Genomic DNA, 25,105 nt, shown 5'->3' on the forward strand with positions numbered 1-25,105 from the left:
CCCCCCATCCCCCGCCCTCTCCCCCGCACTCGCTTTCTACGGAAGCCCGAGAGGACACACTGCTGTGTTTCCAGCTCCTTCATATTATTGCTTAATATATTACAGTATATGATTTTTTACCTAGATATTTATATAATAATAATAATAATAGGGGAGCTTTTTCATATATTATTGCAATCATTACTAGTATTTTAATTACATTTTAAATTTTTTTCTATTGGGTGTATAATAAAAAAAAATAATAATAATAATAAGAAGGCTATTTTATCGTATATATTATTACAGTATTTTTATCTTATTTAACATTATTAATAATAATAATAATAATAATAATAATAATAATAATAAATTAATTAAAAAGCTACATATTATTGCAATCATTACTAGTATTTTAATTTCATTTTAAATTAAAAGTATTGATTAGGTTTTTATTAAAAAATAATAATAATAGCAAAGCTAGTTTCTATTTAAAAGATTATTACTAGTATTTTTATCTAATTTTACATTTATAATAATAATAATAATTATTATTATAATAGATAATTTACATTTTCTTCTTTCATATTATTGCTATCGTTACTAGTAGTTTAATCTCATTTTAATTTAAAATTATTGATTAGGTTTTTACTTTAAAAAATAATAGGGAAGCTATTTTATTTTATATATTATTGTTATCATTACTAGTATTTAAATTTTAAATTCTTAATTAGGTTTTTATAATAATAATAATAATAATAATAATAATAATAATAGGAAAGCTTTTTATATATTGTTGCAATCATTACTAGTATTTTAATAACATTTTAAATTATTTTCTATTGGGTGTATAATAAAAATAATAATAATAATAATAAGAAGAAAAAGGCTATTTTATCGTATATATTATTACAGTATTTTTATCTCATTTTACATTATTAATAATAATAATAATAATAATAATAATAAATTAATTAAAAAGCTACATATTATTGCAATCATTACTAGTATTTTAATTTCATTTTAAATTAAAAGTATTGATTAGGTTTTTATTTAAAAAAAATAATAATAGGAAAGCTATTTTTTATTTAATAGATTATTACTAGTATTTTTATCTCATTTAACATTAATAATAATTATTATGATAATAGATAATTTACATTTTTTTCTTTCATATTATTGCTATCGTTACTAGTAGTTTAATCTCATTTTAATTTAAAATTATTGATTAGGTTTTTACTTTAAAAAATAATAGGGAAGCTATTTTATTTTATATATTATTGTTATCATTACTAGTATTTAAATTTTAAATTCTTAATTAGGTTTTTATAATAATAATAATAATAATAATAATAATAATAATAATAATAGGAAAGCTTTTTATATATTGTTGCAATCATTACTAGTATTTTAATAACATTTTAAATTATTTTCTATTGGGTGTATAATAAAAATAATAAGAAGAAGAAGAAGAAGAAAAAGGCTATTTTATCGTATATATTATTACAGTATTTTTATCTCATTTTACATTAATAATAATAATAATAATAATAATAATAATAATAATAATAATTAATTAATTAAAAAGCTACATATTATTGCAATCATTACTAGTATTTTAATTTCATTTTAAATTAAAAGTATTGATTAGGTTTTTATTTAAAAAATAATAATAATAGGAAAGCTATTTTTTATTTAATAGATTATTACTAGTATTTTTATCTCATTTTACATTAATAATAATTATTATGATAATAGATAATTTACATTTTTTTCTTTCATATTATTGCTATCGTTACTAGTAGTTTAATCTCATTTTAATTTAAAATTATTGATTAGGTTTTTACTTTAAAAAATAATAGGGAAGCTATTTTATTTTATATATTATTGTTATCATTACTAGTATTTAAATTTTAAATTCTTAATTAGGTTTTTATAATAATAATAATAATAATAATAATAATTATAATAGGAAAGCTTTTTATATATTGTTGCAATCATTACTAGTATTTTAATCTTATTTTTAATTTTAAATATTTATTTAAAATATAGTATATAAAAAAAAAATAATATATATATATATATATATATATATATATATATATATATATATATATATATAATTGGAAGCTATTTTTTATTTGATAGGTTATTACTAGTATTTTTATCTTATTTTACATTAATATTAATAAAAATAATAGGTGGGCTAAATTTTTTTCATATATTATTGCTATCATTACTAGTATTTTACTCTTTTTTTTATTAGGTCTATATTTACATTTAGGCATTTGGCAGACGCTCTTATCCATTTTTTTTTTTTTTTTTTTTATCTCATTATACATCTGAGCAATTGAGGGTTAAGGGCCTTGCTCAAGGGCCCAACAGTGGCAACTTGGTGGTTGTGGGGTTTGAACCTGGGATCTTCCGAACCGTAGTCCAATACCTTAACCACTGAGCTACCCCTGGCCCTATATAATAATAATAATAATTTTTATTATTATTATTATTATAATAAGGAATCTACATTCCTACATTGCTATCATTACAAGTATTTTAATCTCATGTTTTAGGAATACATGTTTTTTTAAACATTAACTTGTGGTTTATTATTATTATTTGTGTTACTTAAGTTTATGCATTGCAAGATTTATTTTTTATTTATTGTCCCTGCTGTTTGTAATGAAGGCAGATTCCGTCATCCATTATATACAGTAATATGTTACCAAATAAATAAATTATTAAATACTGCATATTATAAAGAACACAATCGATATGTACCACTGTCATTTTTTTGAATATTTTACATCTCTGTAGTCCCATAAAAGTTTTTAAAGTACAATATTTTATGTACAATTTATGGTAATAATTTTTAATTGCACATACTGAAATAAAATAGTTCTTAATAGTTCCAAAGTAATACATTTCATGATAATAATGTGAGAGACGGACAGCACGGTGGCTTAGTGGTTGGCACTGTCGCCTTGCAATTCCAGGGTCCAGTTTGCTTCCCGTTTCTGTGTGCATAAACTTTGCATGTTCTCCCAGTGCTTGGTGGGTTTCCTCCAGGTACAATGGTTTCCTCCCACAGTCCAAAGACCTGCAGATCATGCTAATTTGTGTTCCCAAAATGCCCATGTGTGTAAAAAAGTGTATGAGTGTGTGTATGTGTTTGTATGTGTGTGCATGTGTGTGTGTGTGTGTGTGATGGATTGCCTAGCTGTCCAGCGTGTACCTTGCCTCGTGCCCTAAATCTCCTGGGATAGGCTCCAGGTCCCTGCGACCCTGTATAGAGAATAAAGTATTATAAACGATAAGTGAGTAAGAATATGCGGCATGGTGGTAGTGATTGGCATTGTGGCCTCACACATCAAGGTTCAAGGGTTCGATTCCTGCTCGTCTGTGTGCATGGAGTTTGGATAATTTGGATTTCTCCGGGTACTCCTGTTTTTTTACACAGCCCTAATTTGGGAGGAAACATGCAGATTAGGCTAACTGTATGTGTGTGTGTGTGTGTGTGTGTGTGTGTGTGTGTGTGTGTGTGTGTGTGTATGTGAGAGAGAGAGTATGTTTGAGTGTGTGAGGGTATGTTTGAGTGTGTGAGAGTGTGTGCGATGGATTAGCCCTAGTGGAGTGACCACTGTGACCAAAATCTCCAGGGATAGGCTCCAGGACTTTGCAACCCTGTTTACAGGCCAAAGCAGTATAGAAGATGAGTGAATAAATAATAATAAAAAATTGATAAATAAATTAATTAATTCAATAGGGAAGTTACATTTTTTATTTCATGTTATTGCTATCATCACTCAATCACTCACTCACCGTCTATACCGCCTAATCCTGAATACAGGGTCACAACTTGCAGCAACAGCAGTCAAACTCAATGCAAATAAATATACAGTGCCTGTCAAAAGTTTGGACACAGCTCCTAATTCAATGTTTTTCTACATTCTAGAACACTCACCCACTCTTACTCACTCATCGTTTATACTGCATTATCCTGTATGGTCACGGGTGGGCTGGAGCTTATCCCAGGAGATGAGGGCACAAGGCGGGTACACCCTGGACAGGGTGCCAATTCATCGCAGGGCACACAAACATGCCCAGGGAGAACATAAAAACTCTGTGCACACAGAGTACAGAGTCGAACCTGGCTGGGAAGTGAACCCAGACCCTGGGGTGCAAGGCGACAGTGCTAACTGCTAAGCCATTTTTTAAGTCACTTTAGCAATACATGTTTTTAGTTTTAAAAAAATATTAGTGTTCGTGCATGTTATTCACAAGTTCTGACGCGTGTCTTTTTGTTACACAGTGTCACTGACGACTCCAGACGATCGTTGATTTCTTTGTCTCTTGTTTTATTTTCAACATTAAAGTACAACGGTTGTTACAGTTTCTTGCATAAATCCACTGTAGTCATGACAAGTTGTTTGCTGTGTTCTGTAGCTTCAGTAGATTACAGTTACAACAACTCATTTTATTGTATCTTTTAGCTTAAAGTCTTACGTGGCTCACGGTCAAAAGCTTGTGTACTCCAAACCTTTCTGTATCCTTCCATGTCTTACAGCAACTGCACAACTAACGTGCGTGATAGACATGCAGCTACATAACTGTGGGATAATGTCACAGAACAACTTATGAAATGATATCACAATAAAACTTACGAGTATAATACTAAATGCTTAAACCAATACACTTAATGGACTTACTGCTTAATGCTTAACTAATAAATTTAAATAAAATAAACACAACAACAAATTACAAGAATGAAATAGGGCCCTTACAATTAGCTTTATTACTATATAATATTATTATATTTTACTCAGATAGATAGATAGATAGATAGATAGATAGATAGATAATTTATGTATTGGTTTAAAGGCATTTAAATATATTTTTACAAATGGCATGGTGGCTCAGTGGTAGTTTTTTCACCTGCCATGCGGAAGGCCTGGGTTCGATGCCCAAACCCCAGCCACTGGATGCAGAGCCGGTCGCAAGCCCGGGTAAAATGGGAGGGTTGCGTCAGGAAGGGCATCTGGCATAAAACCTGTGCCAATTTGTTGTGCGGACCGGATGGTTGGCTGTGGTGAACCCTTGCAGGAAGCAGCCAAAAAAACAACAACAGCGGTAAGTCGTTATTTCTGTGGTCTTATATGTTGAGGGTTCAGGTCCCTCCTCGGGTCTGTGTGCGTGGAGTGTGCATTTCTCCGTTGTTTCCTCCGGGTACTCCGGTTTCCTTCCACAGTCCAAAGACATGCAGATTGGTGTTACCAAATTGCCCGTAGCTACATGTGTGTGTGTGTGTGTGTGTGCGCGCACGCGTCCTGCGATGGTTTGGCACTCTGTCCAGGGTGTAATCACCCCGTGCTGTAGGTCTCATTATTAATTATATTTTTTTACACTGGTCATATTACTGTAATCATGAAAGTTTGGTGACAGTACTACTTGGTATTTCTTACCCTGGAGATTTATTTAATAGGGAGAAAAAAGTCCTAAAGTAATACACTATACTTTCATAAACCTATGGTAAAATAAATATTTTATAAAATGAGATATTTGAGTATTGATTACTTTATGTATCATATAAGGAAAGGTGAAATAAGTTTTTTAAAAAAAGGCCATTTGTAAAGTAAAAAAAAAACGTAGATATTATTGCTTTTGGTGAGAGTGTCTGAAACTAATTTGTCTTGAATCCATGACAAACAAACAAACAAACAACCAAAAAAAAAAAAAAAATTCTTCGTATATTTTTCCTACCCATATTTTGAATGAGGTTTGTTCCTGGGATTTGATTGGCCAGAACGGCTCGTATCCTGCAGCTCATGAGCCAATCAGTGGTGAGGATACTGATATATATCCAATCCTTTTCCATTAGGTGGGATCAGTCGCAATGCGGGTTGGATAATAAATGTAACGGGACGGGAAACGGGACGGAACCGGAAGTTGCTATGACGTAACAGATGTTCTTCTCTACCTAACGCCAGGCAACCGCCAAGAGCGAGAAAAAACTTTGTGTAAGTCGACGGAAGGGCGGTTAAAAAGTTGATTAAAGTGTCGCCACGTGATGGCGGTCCAGTCCTAAACCGAGGCCGTGTCACAGATGTGGAGTTAGTGGGATGAACTCGAGGTATGATATCCAGCGGAGGCCCGGAGGAGGAGGCGGCGGCGGCGGCGGTGGTGGTGGTGGTGGTTTCAGCGGCAGCCCCGTCACCGGCTCCCCCGCTATGGGAGCGCAGGCGCGCCGCAGGAAGATGGCTCCCAGACCGGCGGATTATAAACTCCAGATCATCATCATCGGATCCCGCGGGGTGGGAAAGACCAGCCTGATGGAGAGGTTCACTGATGATACCTTCTGTGAGGCGTGTAAATCCACCGTGGGTAAGAAAAGCAAGAAGTTCTTCTGGATCTGATCCTGTGTGTGTGTGTGTGTGTGTGTGTGTGTTAGACCCAGACTGCTTGGGGCTAATGGATACACCCTCCAAGTTTTCCTAAAAGCTTTAACTATACCTCTGATCCCATTTAACCAGGCTTTAGAAGTAATTTGAGAAGTCACCCTCACAGTGTATACCATCAGGTCACACACATTTGACTGGGACCACACCAGTGTGTGAACCTAAAGTTTACTCTCTCACACATAACTCTAAAAATAAAATACAGACTGATGATGAGGGCCGGTCGATATGACTCCGTCCAGCAACATCATGATATGGTGGTGTGTTGGTTGGCACTGTGACCTTGTACCTTCAGGGTCCGGGTTCGATTTCCACATCGGCTCTGTGTTTGGACTTCTTCTCTCCGTGCTTGGTGGGTTTCCTCCCAGTACTCCGGTTTCCTTCCACAGTCCAGAGACCTGCAGATTAGGCTAACTGGCGTTCCCAATGTGCCCGTAGTGTGTTAGTGTGTGTGTGTGCTCTGCAATAGATTGGTACCCCATCCAGGGTGTACACGACCTTGTGACCCATGACACTGTATACAGAATAAAGTGGTCTAGATGATGAGTGAGTGATGGAGTAATATAACGGTCATTCTCACTATGATGTCAGGACCCTGCCCTAGCTTGTGTTCATTTACCAGATTAAAAACAAAACATAACTTGACTGTAATAAACATATTATTCATTAAAATATGTACTGATTTAATTTTTTTCTTGGTTTACAAATTGTTTAGAGTTTTTTTTATATCATAATAATAAATAATAATCATGTGAAACCTTAGTCATGTATAATGAAACTTTTGGAAACGAAAACGTCTTAAGTAACTCGTATACGTTTTGGGTATTCTCTAATTGCTAGACAAGCTGTTACGTTAACAAAATAATTTTTAGAGAAAACCTAAACTTTTTTTACACTGTTTTACATTGAGATTTAATAATAAATATTTATAAAAACCACATGCCAAACCGTGCTAAAAACACATTGGTTCGCAGACGGTGAAGATCTGAGCAATCACGGATGAAACCTGAATTGTTGTAAAAAGTTGTAACGCAGTAAGTAGGATTCCATGAAAAAGATGGGAAGGATAATGAACCTAATATAATAAACACTTAAGAAACAGATTAACGTTTGCTCTTTTTAAAGTAGATTTTTGAAATAAATATAGAAAAATAGTCCTTTTTAAAACGTCCAATCCATGGATGTTGCTCTTATTACATCGACCCAGATGTACTCTCATTTATTTCGCAAAAATTTTTTTTTTGTTTCTACTTTCTTTAGATCTGTTGTGAGTGATGATTATGATGATGATGATTATATAATTATTTGAAAATAATAATAAAAGTTTTATTATAATTATTATTAATAATAATTCGAGGGTGTTCAGCTCTGGACTTGTGATGAAATTACTTGTGAATAAAGACATCCGATGTCTCCAGTGATGGAAACCTAAGCACATTTGTAAGTCACTCTGGATAAGAGTGTCTGCCAAATATCTGATTATAAATGTAGGACATAAAACTGATTGATTAGATAAAACGCAGCAGAGGAGCGCTACGGGAGCAGAGCAGGTAGATGGCTAGCTTTCACTGTATTTGTTTATCAGCTCTCCTACAGGATTGGTTTGAAGTGCTCTGTTTAATGCTGGAACACTTCACCAGGTTTGAGAATTAGAATCATTCATGAAAAACGATATCTGGATTGGAAACTCTGAATGTCATCCCCTAAGCATGCGCCTTGTGTCTACTGTGTCGGCTATGTGATGAGCATAATAACACATCGCTGATTCTTTAGATTTGTCTTTAAAGCCCAAATCAGACATTAGCGTGTATAGCGATTTAGGGATTTTCCCCAAGCTCATGCACATATCAGTGTGAAACCTGACACTGACCCATGTCACTCACATGCTCAGGCCTTCAGATCGCATCAGACCGAGTTCCCAAAATAGTCCGCCTTTAATAAACAGCTGCCATGGTGCACAGCCTCCATTTTCTGCACCGTCACTCTTGTAACACACATCGTTCAGACGGCTGTTGACTTCCAGTGTCATCACAAATCTGGCGAAACACACCAGCAGGAACGCACCACTTAATGGCTAATACGCTGCTTGATTTTCACAGATGAAGTCACACATGAAGTGGGGGCACCTGAAGATTTATGAAATGCTCATTAATGTTAGTGCATTATAGCAGCTGTAAACTAGCTAGTTCGATTCCCGGTTGATGCTGTGGCTTTTCACAGCCGTGGGGGCCTAGAAAGAGCTGATTGGCCGAGCTCCAGGTGGACTAGAAGGAACCTAGCGCTCTCACATTAATCACGGCTCTACAGCCAATCATGGGAGTCTGTGAGCCCACGCAAGAGGAAGGAGCGGATAGCGCTGTCCTCCGAGCGTGTTGCGCCACTCCAAATGGTGCATGAGCGAGCAGTCTTAATGTGGGCATCCCCTAGTGACGGGTGGGAATTGAATACAGGAAAAAAATAAAATAATATATATAGACATATATATACTACTCACAATAAGCTAAGGATATTGTTATTTACATGAGTGCTTTTTCTATTTGCTCTGAATTTGAATGAAATAAGTAAAAGTTCTCTTTGATATTACTAATAATGTATGAGCAGAAACCCCATTTTCATTAGTTTAATATTTATTACCCCCAAAATTTAGACAATAACAGGGATAGCCCCAAATAACAAAAATTGACAATGTCAGTAGCGGGTGTTTCCACCATTTGCCGCAAAAACTGCTTGACGGCCACGTCTCATGCTCCTCACTAGCCTCATGATGTTTTGAGGCAATGCGTTCCACTCTTCCACAAGTGCTACATTAATGGCCATACCATATGAGGCCCTCCAACTTCCTGAAGTCAAGCTGTGACAATTCTGCCACGATGTGGTGGAGCATTATCATCCATGAACAGGAAGTTGGGGGTGTGCTGGCGGTATTGGGGGATGATGATGGGTTCTATGATGTCTCCGAGGTAAGAACGTGCAGTGACTGAGCCATGTACAATAACCAAATCTGTTTTGCGCTGACTGGTGATGCCTGACCAGACTGTTGCACCTCCTCCACCAAAGCAAACTCTGGGGACCATGTTGACCTCAGCGTATCATTCACCTTACCTTCTCCAGCAACGCTGACGACAATCATTTGTCAAACATGACGGTAGATCACTGCTACATTGTGCAGGTCACATGGTCTTGTGCCCACTGCAAACGTTTACGGCGGTGTCTTGGTGTCAGTGGAGTCACCTGCAATGATCGTCTGGCATTCAAGCCAAAGTGGTGGAGTCGGTTGCGAATGGTTTGTCTGGAAAGCCTAGTACCCCTCGCATCTCGTAAATGGGCCTGCAAGTGTGTGGCAGTTGCATAACGATGTCTGAGTGCATACAGTAGGTCCTTAGGTAGTGGTCATCGTTGCTGTCTGTCACTCGTGGGGCTCCACACCTGGGTCTGTCATGAACTCTGCCAGTAGTTCTGTGTCTTGATGCAAGTCTGCTGATGACACTTTGAGACACACCAAGTTCACAAGGTTCACAAACCTCCATGGCCAGGTTAAGTGACGTTGTGTGTTCATGGCTGTTTGAATGATGAACTTGGAACTTGACTTACTGGCATTACCAGCTTTTTATACCCACAGAATGTTGAAATTGATGCCACATTAAAAAAGGTTGTCCTTTGGGATTGGCCCCAATATAAGGCACACCTGTACACAATGAGATGCACCTCATTTTGTGTTTTCCATCACCCCAATACAAAACATTGGTACATATACGGTGTGTATAAGGATGTATTTTTCAGCCACGCTCTGAATGTTTCGCACTGTAAAAGTTAATCAATCGCCGACATTCATTTGTGTTCCATCACAACATTGCAGGAGGTGCAAAATACAGTACCAGTCAAAAGTTTGGACACAAGTTTGGATTTATTTTTTACATTCTAGATCAATACTGGATTATTATTTTTTAACTATGAAGTAACACATTAGGGAATTAACTAAAAACAACAATAGAGAATGGTATTTAAGTGTTTTTGGAAAAACCCGTTAGACCTCATGATGATACTGTCTCACATGAAGATCATCCCAAGACCAAAACGTAGGTCTGCTGCAGGGGAGAAGTTCATTTAGAGCCACCAGCCTCAGAAATCACCACTTAACAACCAGCAGCTCAGATTAGATCATGAGTATCAGACACATTACAGTTTCACCTCTTCAGAGGAGATTATGGTATATTTTGTAGTTTTACAATGAAGTGTCTATTAAATGTGTATAGACTTTGACCGGTAATGTAGTTTACCTCTGCGTTTGTGAAGAGCATTAGAGAATTGTCATAACATTTTACAATATAAATATAACTGTGTATATAATGATTTTGGTGAACACATGATGATCGTGTCACACATCTGCATTTTCAAACGAATAAACGAGGAAGTGCATTTGGTGACAAACTGGTCACGTTTTTGGGGGCACTATAACTATCAAATTTGCGATAAAATCTCATGGTTGTGCAGAATGCATAGAGGATTGGTTAAATTTGCGTTAAAAGTTGAAATTGCGAAATCATGGAGTGGCTGATTATGCAGAGTTTGCCCTACGAGTCAGTATGAATGTGCTGTTACATCAGAAATTAATATAGACCTGTGATTTGAACGACACTAAAGAGGTTTGTTAGAGCTGCTGTTCTAGAAATCAACACCTTTTGACCAATCGGATTTAACAGTTCAGCATTTTGTCTTATAGCTAATAACAGCCTGATATTTCATTATTTATTTAGTCTCTTCATCTCTCTCTCTCTCTCTTTGTCTTGTCCTCTTCTGTCTGCAAGGTGTGGATTTTAAAATCAAAACCGTGGAGCTGCGAGGAAAGAAGATCAGGTTGCAGATCTGGTAAGTGGACAGGATGTTCTTTAGTCTTTATCACCGACACGCACTGACTCTGTCACTTCCTGTGTCTCAAAAGCACAAGACGGGACAGATCTGTCCACCCTCCCTCCCTCCCTCCCAGCCGGGAAGTCTAAGACATATAACTCCCACCTCTTTCTCTCAGGGTCATGCTGACAGACTAATTCCAGTATCAGGATAATGCAGAAGTTGAGTCATTTTTATAGGCGGCTGAATGTTAGTCGTCTCCGAGTGTTAAAACTCTTCTTTGTGCTACAAAGTGTCATCTACAAGAGTATAGGTGTTAGAGTTTGATACAGAATTTAATCCTGTGCGTTTTCCCTCATGTCTATAATGCAAACATGTAGAGATTCGAAATGACGGGAAATGGGTCGAGCGGTACTAGGAGCATAAGGGGTCATTTTCACACATGAACTGGTACAAACATCGTACATATACAGGGGAGGTGTTTTTATTTAGCCAGTTACTATGAGTGTGTTACTATATGCTTCGCTTGCTGGAGACTAATCATCTTGAGTGAGCATTTACGAGCATCTCCTTGTGTAATTCTCTTTGCATTTCTTCCATCTGAATGGCTTTATTTCATCTCTTCCTTGTTACTTTTTACCCTCAGTTCCTGTTCGAACCCATTACATATTCGCATTGAAAAAGCAACTAGGTTTGATTTTGATTCAAGCTATCGATCGTGCAGTTTAAAAGTTTTGTTGAATTTTCATTCTTGAATTTTATTTTCATTCTTTTTTAATGATTGTATAACTGATGGAATTAAAGTCGCTAAATGCCTGCAAATAGGCAATACCGCCACCTACAGGAAACATTGATCATCGTTTTGTACAAGCCGTGCCTTTAAACAATCAACAAACACAAAGTCGTAAACATTTTCATTAAATCATTTTAGTAGTAGGCAGCACGGTGGCTTAATGGTTAGCACTGTCTGCCCTGCATCTCCAGGGTTCGGGTTCGATTCCCCCCGTCTCTGTGTGCATGGAGTTTGCATGTTCTCTCCGTGTTTGGTGGGTTTCCTCCGGGTACTCCGGTTTCCTCCCACAGTCCAAAGACATGCAGATTAGGCTACTTGGCATTCCCTTTATTGCGTTTGGTGTTTTTTTTTTTTTGTTTGTTTTTTAATACTTTAAAACCTGTAAGAAATATAGCTGCATGAGACAAATCACAATTTGAGTCACTGAATCAAATAAACAAATCACAATGCTCAAAACTTGAACCGAGTTAACAGTCTATATGTATCACATGAATATCACTGCAGCTGACTTCTGATAGATAAATAAATAAATAATGTTTGTGCCTCTCCAAGCTTACCTTCTCAAAATGGATGAGTGCACAAAGAAAATCTCCCTCTCTAAGACCATAAGATAAATCCATTAATCCAGTGGGAGATTGCAGACACAGAATAAGAATCCCACAGAGCTAAACATACACAAGTACTAAGGCGGATGGGGGAGAAAAGGGATGAAATAAAATATCCCAAGTGCACAAACATATTATTTATCTATTTATATATACTCGCATGACCAGGGAGGTGGTATGTCTTTAAAGACACACTTGTGCACATATGGCATGTAGGATTGTCCAGCAGCTGCGAGACTAAACAATTATACAGCAGCAATTCACTTCATCGGCAGCAAGGAGGTCGACAATACCCCGTCCCTGCAGGGATCATTAAAGAGCGTAACGGCTGCAGGTACAAACAACCTCCCATAAGGCTCCTTAGAGCAGCGAACCTGTCTCGGTCTGTTACTCAACGTGCTTAACATCTAGTTTTGTTAAGACAACACAGAGTGGATGAGAGTCGTTGTTCAATATGGTCTGTTTTTTTTTTTTTTTTTTTTTATGTGTGTTTTTGTTTTTTCTCTAGTGAGTCAGTGTGGGTGCTATGACTGAGCCTGCCTTTCTGAGCTGCTTATTAAACCTGTTGGCATCTCACACTCACTATTTGCCCCAGCACACCACAACATAAAACAAATCCCACTGGCCACAACAGTATGATGATAAAACACGTTACAAAAAATGACCTGCAAACACCAAGGGACCGGAGTCTTCTCAGGAAATAGAGGCGACTATCCACACACACACACACGCGTACAAACCCGATTCCGAAAAAGTTGGGACACTGTACAGATTTTAATTTGTAAGAATGCGGTGATGTGGAAGTTTTAAATTCTGTGTGGAATCCCCTCTTGTTTCTTTAATGTCTGGGGACTGAGGAGACAAGTTGCTCAAGTTTAGGAACAGGAACGTTGTCCCATTCTTGTCTAATACAGGCTTCTAGTTGTTCAACTGTCTTGGAGCATGAAGAAGACCTAAATGTTTTCTATGGGTGAAAGATCTGGACTGCAGGCTGGCCATTTTAGTACCCGGATCCTCCTCCTACGCAGCATGATATTGTAATTGATGTCTTCTGGCATTGTGTTGTTGGAAAATGCAGGGTCTTCCCTGAAAGAGATGACGTCTGGTGGGAGCATATGTTGTTCTAGAACATGGATATACCTTTCAGCATTGATGGTGCCTTTCCAGATGTGTAAGCTGCCCATGCCACACGCACTTATGTAACCCCATACCATCAGAGGCTTCTGAACTGAGCGCTGATAACAACTTGGGTTGTCCTTGTCCTCTTTAGTCCGGATGACATGGCGTCCCAGTTTCCAAAAAGAACTTTAAATTTTGATGCGTCTGACCACAGAACAGTTTTCCACTTTGCCACAGTCCATTTGAAATGAGCCTTGGCCTTGGCCCACTTCTGGATCATGTTTAGATATGGCTTCTTTTTTGACTGTAAAGTTTCAGCCAGCAACGGCGGATAACACGGTGGATTGTGTTGACCGACAATGTTTCCTGGAAGTATTCCTGAGCCTATGTTGTGATTTCCATTACTGTAGCATTCCTATATATGATCTTCATTTAATTTTTCCGGTCTTTCATTGTTAACTGTCCAAACTTTTTTTGGAATGTGTAGCTCTCATGAAATCCAAAGTGAGCCAGTGTTTGGCATGACATTTCAAAATGTCTCACTTTCAACATGGATATGTTATCTATGTTGTATTCTGAATAAAATATTGAAATTTGAAACTTCCACTTCATTGCATTTTGTTTTTATTCACAATTTGTACAGCGTCCCAACTTTTTTGGAATCGGGTTTGTATTAGGGCTGTGCGATTAATTGAAATCGTATCGAAATCGCGATGTGAATATGCTTGATTTCTAAATCGCCTTACAGCGAAACTTTTAGTTTTGAAAGTTAAGTTGCACAACGTAGTGTTTTTGTATAATTATTTATTTTAATGTGTGTGTTATGCGCTAAAATGCCCCCCTGTGGCAGGAGGACGTGACAGGGTGGCAATTTAGCGCATAACAGTGTGCCTCAGTTTTTTTGATACTTAGTCAGCTACAGCCCTAACACACGCGCACACACACACGCGCACACACACACTTACTTTTTGCCATTGGTCTGTTCTAGAGACATGTTACAGGACTTTGATAAAGATCTATTTATTTTCCTGTTTCATATTCACACTGTAAAACATGTCTGTGTGTCCCAAAATCGTCATTAAAATCGGAATCGCAATATTGTTTAAGAAAATCGTGATAGGTTTCTTTTGTCCATATCGCACAGCTCTAGTTTGTATGTATGTATGTGTGTGTGTATATATATATACACAGGGAGAAACATTAAGGGGAGCCAGACTCAACAGAGAACCCATCCTCATTTGGGTTCTTCCGGATATCAGAGAGTTTTTCAGTCATGCATTATGTGTGTTATCGGTTATATATGAGTAAATCTGTGACCGAATCGTGGGCACCTAAGGGTCATCTATGACGGACTGTCCGTCCCGATCCTACAGAAAAGCTAATGCACTCAGTGCACTACAGCCCGCCACGCACAGGGCTAAAAATTAAAGAGTTGAAGGTTGCAGATCTGTCCTCCAAGTTCCCCAGATCTCAATCCGGTCATGCAATATCATTTCTGTTACATACAAACACGTTGGTAGATTTCTGTGACAGTTGCTAGCATGTATACAGACAAGACTATAAACTTATTCCCGAAATCACTGCTAAAAAAAATCAGCGTTGAGACTCGCACTGAAGGGGAATGAGCGACACAAATGCAGTCCTTGTGCAAGTCCGAGCCTCTTCAACATAGTGTTTTTGGCTACAGACTCATTTCAGGAAAAAAAAAATCAAGAATCATTATGTCCTCGGAATGATTTTTTTTTTTTTTACCGAATGCTATTTTCATTACAAATTATATTGTAGATGGCAACTTGAATGGAAAAGTAGCTGAATTTCCAAGTATCTCATTATACTGGGAGGTTTAACTCTATGTACCTCATACTAGGGCTGGGCGATAAAACAATAACGATATGCATCGCGATAGACACGTGATCGATATCAATAAAAAATGTGTTCGATAAAACGTTCGATAATTTTTATTCTTTGTCGGAAGAAAACAGAGGTTGCAAAGCTAGTTTGGTTGCTGTCATGCGCACTCGCTCCGCGACCGGCACTAAGACCCTGAAGTAGTACGGTCGCGATTCAGGAAGTGTTAAAGGAGACAAGAAGGCGCTTCACATCACTCAGTCATTGAGTCTGCCCATGCTGTTTTCGACGCTTCGCCGGATCTTATGTGATTTTGGGTCCAATTCCTGATTGAGTGTGTGTTGCTAGAACGCGGTGTTAGCTTCTCCGCTTTATTTTGTCGTTTCTCACGGCAGCGCAACAGCCCGTTAATTCATGCCCATGCAGTGGGAAAGACAAACGAGTCGATGCATGTCCATTCTTTTATTTTCTGCGTTGTCAGGTGATATTACAAATGTCCGGTTGGAATCCGTACTTAAATCAAACCAAAAACTACTAAAAGAAAACAGGTTCAGGCTCTATATTCCAGCTCATCTCACATTTCCACGTTCACGCACATTGGACTGCATTACCCACAAAGCATTGCCCGCACTGGACTACACTCCCGTAAACAGCTGCCGTAAAATCGACCTTTCTCCCGCAATAGCAGGTATAATTGTGTAAACTCTTGCTCTCGGCGTGAGAGAGTTCTTACAATGACTCGTGTGGTTATCCTGCCTGTTCACGCTATTTCCGCGTTTGGATTTACCGTCCACGCTACAAGGGCTAGCTGCTAGTCTTCTGGTCCGCTTCCAGTTGCTCGTGACAGTTGCATTAACAAAGGCTCTCGCTCTCTGGTAACCTAGCAACGTAGGGAGTGATACACTAACGTCAATCATGTAACAGTATCACGTTTGGTTGCGCCATGTCGTTGTCTCATGTTGGTCTGCTGGATTCCTCTTCAAAAAGCAGAAAATGCACTTATTTTATTACACTTTATTAAGCATTTCTTACATTTTCTTTCATTTTGCACCTTAAATGTTTAGAGATGATTGTTAAGTGTTCGTTGTGACTTTAGACTTATGTTTACATTTTAATTATTTTCCATGGTTATCGACATTTCTGTCTTAATAACTGAGGGGACTATGACCAGGGGAAGGTTTAGTTTAAAATAAAAATGTTTAAATCGAATATATTTTTCTCCTGGTCCTTATTTTAAATGGGTCTTAAAAATATTAATAATTATCGATATCGACCGATATGAAACACTGATATTGTGATACAGTTTTCAGCCATATCGCCCAGCCCTACCTCATACTCCTTAAAGAGTCGTTAAAAACTCCTCCAAGTCTCAAGGCTTGAGAGTTCCTCCAAAGTGTGTGTTAATGTAAATACTCTTCAGATAATCCATATTCTTATACCTCAAACTCCTCGTTTCACTCCCCCTCCCCCTCCTAAATGAGCTGCTGCTCAGCCGCGCCGACCCCGAACCTTTAACTCTTCACCCTTTACTAATCCCACCTCCATCTCTATATGTTGTGTGTTTGTGTCGCATATCTACCGACATCCGGCTACCCAGCATCCTCGGCTTCAACACGATTCACCTTAACTTGCCATCTCTGCCATGCCACGCCTCACCTATCACTCTGTGATCATCATACCCTGTTTGTTTCGACTAATGTCCACTAGGGTGGATAAGGTACAGTAAAAACCCAGGTTGTCATTTTTAAATGTGGTAACAAAGTAAAGTGATTTCGATTAGACAGATTAATATAATTCCAGCGTGAATAATTTGCAGTTTTCATTAGGTAAGTTTAATCAATCTGTCAGATATTTACATACATAATGCACGCATGCAATCTTACTAAACTGCTGATTAAACCGGCTGCAGGTCCCAGTGCACGTCCATGCATGCGACTAACCCACAGCCTTGTCATTTATAAATCCCTGTATCCTAGCACGTCACCGCTGAGTGAGAGTATATCATAAAGCGGATTAATATTCATACAGTCAGGAAGTGATTATTTTATTATATTTGGAGGTGCCGTAACGTTGTGGTGTTTTTAGGGACACCGCCGGTCAGGAGAGATTCAACAGCATCACATCAGCCTACTACCGAGGCGCTAAGGGAATCATCCTGGTGTACGATATCACCAAGCAGGAGACCTTTGAGGACTTGCCCAAATGGATGAAAATGATCGACAAGGTATTAATAAGACATAGCTCATAACTTTTTACGCCTATGATTATAATGCTAATAATTCTGGAAACGCTACACAACATTTTGTTTGTCCAACAGTACGCGTCAGAAGACGCCGAGCTCCTGTTGGTCGGGAACAAACTAGACTGCGAGTCCGACCGTGTCATCGCGCGTCAGCAGGCCGAGAGGGTGAGTGTGTCTCACTGTTTTTTTTTTTTTTTTTTTAAACACGCCCATGTTGAGGGATGGAATCTATGACACCATTCTATGAGCCACTGCATTACTTTATCAGCTCGTGATGAGCCTGAAGCAGAACATGGCATTGAGACACGGTGATGAGTGTATTCTTTTATCGAAACAGTCAAGAGAAGCTACATCTGCGCTCTGAATAACGGTAGACGTCTCTATCATTAGGTCTGTGTGTGACAGACAGTTTTAGAAAAGTGCTGCTGCTACTACACCCTCTTTTTAGTGTTATAATTTACGAGGCGTGGGGAAGTCAGAAAGGGCAGGCAGCTATATTTATTTCCTCAGTATGTGTTTTTACTGACTAAGCTATATTGCGTGTGGTGTGTTTTTATTGAATTCAGATTACTGGCATAAATTTGTTTTCTTCTCTTGCAATAAATCAGGATATTTTTCATAATCACTTAGCAACAAAACAAAGCCTCAGATGAGTCACATAATTGGCCTGCATCAAGCAAAGAAAACAACTAAGGAGGCGACTAAGAAACCAAGATGTTTTACCTCCTCAAATGCCTAAAAACTCAACTTGACCGCGCAGGTCGAGTGGTTGTGCGATTGCGCGCATGCAGTTTTTAACCATTTATTGGAGACTGGTTCAAGAGTGTGTAATGAGTGTGGGTTTGAGACTGATTTGCTCAGAGTTAAAAAAAAAAAAAAAAGGCAGATTTGAGGCTTTTAACGCACACAATTTTGATAATGTAATGCCATAAAAATGCATTTCTGTTGCACCATTCGGAAGCTTCTGCGCCATGTACAGAATCGTTTATATTCGAGGCTAAATGTCAACTTTGCAGAAGCAACGCGGTCTTAAACACTTGAACGCTTGGGGCGATGGTGTAAGAAGGGAAGCGCATGAAGCGAGTTCAATCTGAGGAGTGTTTTAGAAAATGTAAAAAAGGACAAAGAGGATTTATTGGATAAAAGAGGAATTAAACTGAAAGGAAGATGATGATCAAGACCAGAAGGTGGCGGTATGCAATGCAACTTATTCAATGTGACGAATTAACAAATAATTTTTATTTATATATGTTTCGTATTTATCCTTTCGGGTCTGATCTGGTTTTGGTGAACGTGGCTTGTTGAAAACCAAGTTGTTGTTTTTAAAGCTATTGACTGGGAAGTAAAAATGCCCTCCCTATCAAATTTAAAGAAATGATCTCATCTGTTTACAGTCTATAGCTAGTTGCTAGTTACTTCCCTGGACAGGCGTAAGCTGGTAATCTGTCATATCTCTCTTGATTGGCAGTTTGCCTCGCGGATATCAGGGATGCGGTTCTGCGAGGCCAGCGCCAAGGACAACTTCAACGTCGATGAGATCTTTCTCAAACTAGTGGATGATATTTTAAGCAAGGTCAGTATGGTTCGATTGAAAGATTATTTATGTATGCACATTATTCCCATCAAACTGCCCAGTACTGGGCTGGTATTTATTGAACACAGGGAGTATTTTTAATACAAGTTCTTAATGTTTCACTTGAGACTTTACCCTGTCGACTACAAATATTCAAATAAAAAGAAAGTCATAATGTGAGGGGAAATCAGAGTTGTAAATATCATTAGTATTAACACCTGTTTCTGATGGGAAGGTTTTCGGTCATAGAGTATAATGGAATATGTTTTGCTCTGTTCTTCTTGTTTCTGCAGATGCCGCTGGAAATGCCCAGTAGAGAGCTCTCCAACAGCGTGCTTTCCCTTCAGCCCGAGCCCGAACTGCCCCCAGAACTTCCGCCTCCTCGCATGCGCTGTTGTTGAGCCTCAATCCGGTCCTCCTGCTCCTGAAAATAAAAACAAATAAAAACAAACCTTTCTCTCCCACAAGCTCCTGTATTTCCAGAGACTGACCACCAGGGGGGGAAAGCGCTCCTGCACTGCACCAAGGCAGTCCTCCTACATTTCGGAGACGCGGACTCCAGGGCATGTGCAGTATGAGGGCACATCCGGGAGCAAGAGCTTTCAGAATTATTCACCACATTAGACTTTTTTTTTTTTGTACGATGCTGCTGTTAGGTTCACTAGATGAAACCCAGACTGACGAACTGATTTCTTTTTCTTTAACCGTGTAGCTGCGTACACAAGCTTCTTCAGTTTCAGTATTTGGGATTAACACGTACTTTCCAAGAAATTTGACTCGCTGTAGCATGTCAGTGATCGAGCGCATGGTCACGACCTCAGGAGTGTACGCCTCGTATCAGGCCAGTCAGAAACAAGTCAGCTCAGATTTCCTGAATCGAACAGCTCTTTTTTTTTTTTCTTCTTCTTCTTTTTCTTCCTTTTTTTTTCTTGAGTGATTTACCGTTTTGGTAGTGTTTAGTTTCGAAGTAGCCTTGCTACTTTTTCAGCTTTTCGGCTACAGCATTTGAATTTACATTTATGCATTTGGCAGACGTCTTGTTCGGAGCGACTTACAGCAGCAGCAGTCAAACTCAATGCAAATAAATATACAGTACCAGTCAAAAGTTTGGACACAGCTCCTAATTCAATGTAGAACACTCACTCATCGTCTAGACCGCTTCAATCTGTGTTCAGGGTCGCGGGGCCAGGAGCCTATCCCAGGAGACTTGGTGCATGAGGTCGGGGGGTACACACACACACTTACATACATTCATTCACACACTTTGGGCAATTTGGGAACGCCAATTAGCCTAATCTGCATGCCTTTGGACTGTAGAAAGAAACTGGAGCACCCGGAGGAAACCCACCAAGCACTGAGAGAACATGCAAACTCTACATACTCAGACTTGAGGCGGGAATCAAACAAGACCCCTGGAGGTGCGAGGTGACCGTGCTAACCACTATGCCAACGTGCCGCCAATTCTAGAACAATACTGAAGATTTTAAAACGATGAAATAACAAGGAACAATCAGTTGTTCTGTATAGTCAAAGGCATTTGCAAAACCCATCAAGCACCATAAACATCATCCCTGGAAAGCAAGACCAAAACTTTACCTCTGCTGCAGAGGATAGGGTTCATTTAGAGATACCAGCCTCAGAAATCACCAATTAACAACCAGCACCTCAGATTAAAGCTGCTACAAAGGCTTTACAGAGCATAAGTAGCAGACACATCTCAATATCAACTTGTAAAAGGAGATCTGTGCATATTTTGGTTGCCAAAATATAGAAAGAGAAATAGAATTAGGAAAGATCTAGGAATTAGAAGATGCCTCCAAACTTGGCTCTGACTGGTACTGTAAGTGTCTGAAGGAGAAAGGATGGATAAACTTAATTTGTAAATTTAAAAAACATCTAAAAAAAAAAAAAAAAAAAAGGTGAGATTGTGAGCTTGTTAATTAGTAAAATTAAAGAGCTGCTTATCAATAGGCAGCAGTCCAACCAAGATTGTGGTGATGGTGGTCAGACTTCCATCCTTGTGTTTATCAGTATTCATGTTCTTGCACTACAATCCTCACTTGTAGTTGAGATGTACAGAAAACTTCCAAGCACTAATACGTCGTATAGTTCACTACCAGTGCCATTTCTGCTACTACACTAAAAAAAGGGGTTTTATAGAGAACTGGAATTATTATTATTATTTTTTTTCCTTCTTTTTTTTACCTAAAGGGCTACACGGCAAAAGACGTCGAGGTAGCTGACGTTAATAGCGACAATTAGAAGACCTACCTTTGTTCCTGACTAAACAGCTGTTAGGGGCTGGATTGTATAATAGACCGTGGAACGATGAAATGGAAATGCTGCACCTTACACTGGAGCATCTTCTGTTGTTTTGGTCACTGCACAGATTGCCATGGGAACACACACATTGACACAAACGGCTGTTACACTCGCGTGACGTTGGTCTGCAGAGATGCTGTGGATTCTTTGAATCGATTGTCTTTGTAACAGGACTCAACATTGTGTGTGTTCTAGTTTCTGAGACCTTGTGTAATCACTAATTAATAAAATGCACAATAATTTATAAAGTAGATGAAAACAGAGCAGTATTTTCCTTTTTTTTTTTAACGATATGAATGCTCGTTTCGTAATGATGTAATGATGCTGAGAGCTTTCTGGGTGTTACAATGCATTCACACCTTACGTTTATCAAAAGACCCCGAAACTGCATAAAGACCTGACGTGGCAGCTTTGCTTCTGAGAAAGGGGTTTCTGTTTTGTGCATGTGTGGTGTGTACTGAACGTCTAAGCCTCATGTAGCAGTGCATGATTTCCACACAGCTCCAAGACCATGTGTTTCATTTTCATATTTTGTATGATTTCTAACAAAGGCTTTGTAAAGGTTTCTAAAAACCAGCCTAAAACTTGCAGTATTTCTCATGTTTCTTCAAGATTTTTTTTTTTTTGTGAATGTGTACTAACCTGAAGGTTGCTTCTTTGTTATTGTTTTTTTTTTTTTCTTTTGTGAATGTGCCAGATTTGATGAAAGAAGGGCCTTTATTTATCACTAAGTGCTTTTTATGTGACTTCTTATTTGCAGAATTGTTTTTATTTCCATTTCCTTTGTTTGTATTCTGGATTCTTGAAAGCCAAAATGAGTCTTGAGATTTACTAAGCTATTACTAGAATTGTTTTCTGTCTCTATTCTCAATTTCTTTGCTTGTCTTTTTTCCCCCCATTAAGGATAAATTGAAAGTATTGATTTCCCTATTATTTTAGAATAATTTTTAAGTTAAACCCTCCTTTTTTATGGAGTAATTTAAGGTAAATTTTCTTTTTTTCTTTTTTCAAAAGAAAATCTACATCAGTATTGTTCCAGAAGCTCTAATATTCATACTTGGTAAATCAGTCACGTGGTTTTCGTTTGTTATTGAACGTTAAAAATGTCATGGCCCATTAAAAACAGTTCATCCCACTGTGAGGATTTCCTCAGTTGAAGTAGTGATAATTGCTGCCTTGAAAATCTAATATCTTGTATAGAGTAATCTTATGTTCATTTTCATCACCTATAGGACTGTTTTAGAAATTGTTACATAAAAAAAAGAGCAAGAAAGAAATTGACCCTCGCTTTTATGTGTGGTGAGGAAGAGTACTTTGTAATCAAATTTTTAGGTATTTGAAACAGTTTGGCATGTTTAAACATTTTTGTGATATTTATAACTCATGGTGTTCTTGAACTAATGAAGTGCAAATAAAAATATATTTATTATCTACATTAACGTTGTTGTATTTATTGTCATTTGGTTTTAAGGCTGTTGGGGAAATTCAGTGTCTCCTTTACACCAATAGATGGCAATATCTGATTGCCATCTAATGGTGACAGTATTGTTTTCAACAAGCACCAGATTCAAGAGTTGCCATTTGATTCAACAGAGACAGAAATGGAAAAAACATTTTCAGGAGAAACTCCATGAAGATTCTTGCATAGATTTAACACTAGAATGCTGATGCTGACTCGCTTTCTGCTCATGCGAATCCCATGTGGATATCCAAACAGCTGTTTATGACCAAGAATCACACCTGGATAGTGTGTATGTAGACAATCTACTGGTTGTATCCCCAGAATAGAATGGATTCCTTTTCGAGTCTGGTTCCTCTTCCAGTTTTTGTTATTTCAGTGAGTTTTTTTTCTTGCTCCTGTTACCGCTGACTTGCTCATTAGGGACCTAAATATGAATCTGGATTTCTGAGTTGCTGCTATGTGACCATGTTTATTTTTAAATATAAATGTAGGTGGTGTAATGGTAAGCACTGTGGCCTTGGACTTCCAGGGTCGAGGGTTTGATTCCTACCTCCTGCCGTCCAAAGACATGCAGATTAGATTAATTTGTTGTTTCCAAATTGTCGTGTGCATGCCCCATGATGGATTGGCACCCTGTCTAGGAGGTACCCTAAGTCTCCTGGGATAGGCTTCAGTCCTGCCCCCCATGTGACCCTGTATACAAGATACAGTAAGTGGTATAAAAGATGAATGAAGGAACAAATATAACTTTCCTGACTTAAATTTTATTTATTTAAAATGCAATTCATGCCGCCTCGAGTTGCCTGTGTGTGTGGAGTTTGCATGTTCTCCCCGTGCTTAGGGGGTTTCCTCTCCTGCTTTCCAGTCCAAAGACATGTAGATTACATTAATTTGCATTTCCAAATTACCCATAGTGGTGTGTGTGCTTGTCTGCCCTGCATTGGATCTGCATCCCATCTGGGGTGTACCCTGCCTCGTGCCCCGAGTCCCCTGGGATAGGCTAAGGATACGCACTACAGAGAATGAGTGAGGTTAATTCATGCAGGACAAACGGTTAAGTTGACATATTGACTATTTAAATTATGCTTAACTGTGATTATGTTGAGATATTGACTATTTAAAATGTTTTATTTGCTATTTATTTTTTAATATTAGCTACATTTAGTGTTCATGCTTTTTTATGCACAATATTAGCAAGAAGAAGGTGTTATTTTTGTAAACCCCCAGCCACTGGATGCAGTGCCGGTCTCAAACCCGGAAGAAATGGGAGGGTTGCATTAGGAAGGGCAGGTGGTGTAAAACCTGTGCCAAGTTGTGTGCAGAACAATAGAAATGAAGAAAGCGTTTCTGATATGGAGTAAGGCAGGTGACACCACTGATGGGGTGCCAACCTTTGGCAGGGCATATTACGTGTATTTTCGAAACACCACTCACTTTACAGTGCACGTTGGTGATACAGGAGTATCTGCAGGAATCCTACAAAACAACCAGGATGCAATGCCATGTACTCGGACATAAAGGTGAGATTCAAACCCCCCAGGCTGGAGTTGCAGTGCAATCAGTGCTGATCTCTGAGCCTCTGTGCCCTTTGTCTATCTAACTACACATTACTAAATAAAAGCAGTATTTGCCTTAGGACATGAGTCACACACTGGATTTGCATTGATGGATGGTGGATTTGCTCGAGCGCACGAGGACAACCCTGAGCGGCACACCTGCTACCAAGGTAACCAAAAAGGCGTGACTAACCTCCACTGGGGCGTGGCTAGCCTCTACTGGGGCGTGGCTAGGCTCCACCTGCTGACTTTGTATAACAGCTTTACTGACTTCGTTTGTTAGTAGCAGGTGCTTTGCATACGCGGGCT

The 25,105-nt window shown here is 38.4% G+C and overlaps 1 protein-coding gene across 1 annotated transcript; it reads left to right on the plus strand.

Annotated features, from left to right (window-relative positions):
• The first annotated feature begins 5,912 nt into the window (after positions 1-5,912).
• rab12 (RAB12, member RAS oncogene family) lies at positions 5,913-23,211 on the plus strand. The gene is made up of 6 exons (XM_053487062.1): positions 5,913-6,354; positions 11,234-11,294; positions 17,727-17,865; positions 17,959-18,048; positions 19,352-19,456; positions 19,750-23,211. The coding sequence occupies exons 1-6, from the start codon at positions 6,093-6,095 to the stop codon at positions 19,855-19,857; spliced, it is 765 nt and encodes a 254-aa protein (XP_053343037.1). The 5' UTR covers positions 5,913-6,092; the 3' UTR covers positions 19,858-23,211.
• Positions 23,212-25,105: the final 1,894 nt, after the last annotated feature.

Source organism: Clarias gariepinus, chromosome 25, assembly GCF_024256425.1.
Source record: "Clarias gariepinus isolate MV-2021 ecotype Netherlands chromosome 25, CGAR_prim_01v2, whole genome shotgun sequence".
NCBI lineage: Eukaryota > Metazoa > Chordata > Actinopteri > Siluriformes > Clariidae > Clarias > Clarias gariepinus.

Bases quoted from the DNA above. Each gene is read 5' to 3' on its own strand.
- rab12 (XM_053487062.1), top strand. From the start codon at position 6,093: ATGAACTCGAGGTATGATATCCAGCGGAGGCCCGGAGGAGGAGGCGGC. The intron at 11,295-17,726 runs GTAAGTGGACAG...TGGTGTTTTTAG, and splicing joins AAGATCAGGTTGCAGATCTG to GGACACCGCCGGTCAGGAGA. The intron at 18,049-19,351 runs GTGAGTGTGTCT...CTTGATTGGCAG, and splicing joins CGCGTCAGCAGGCCGAGAGG to TTTGCCTCGCGGATATCAGG.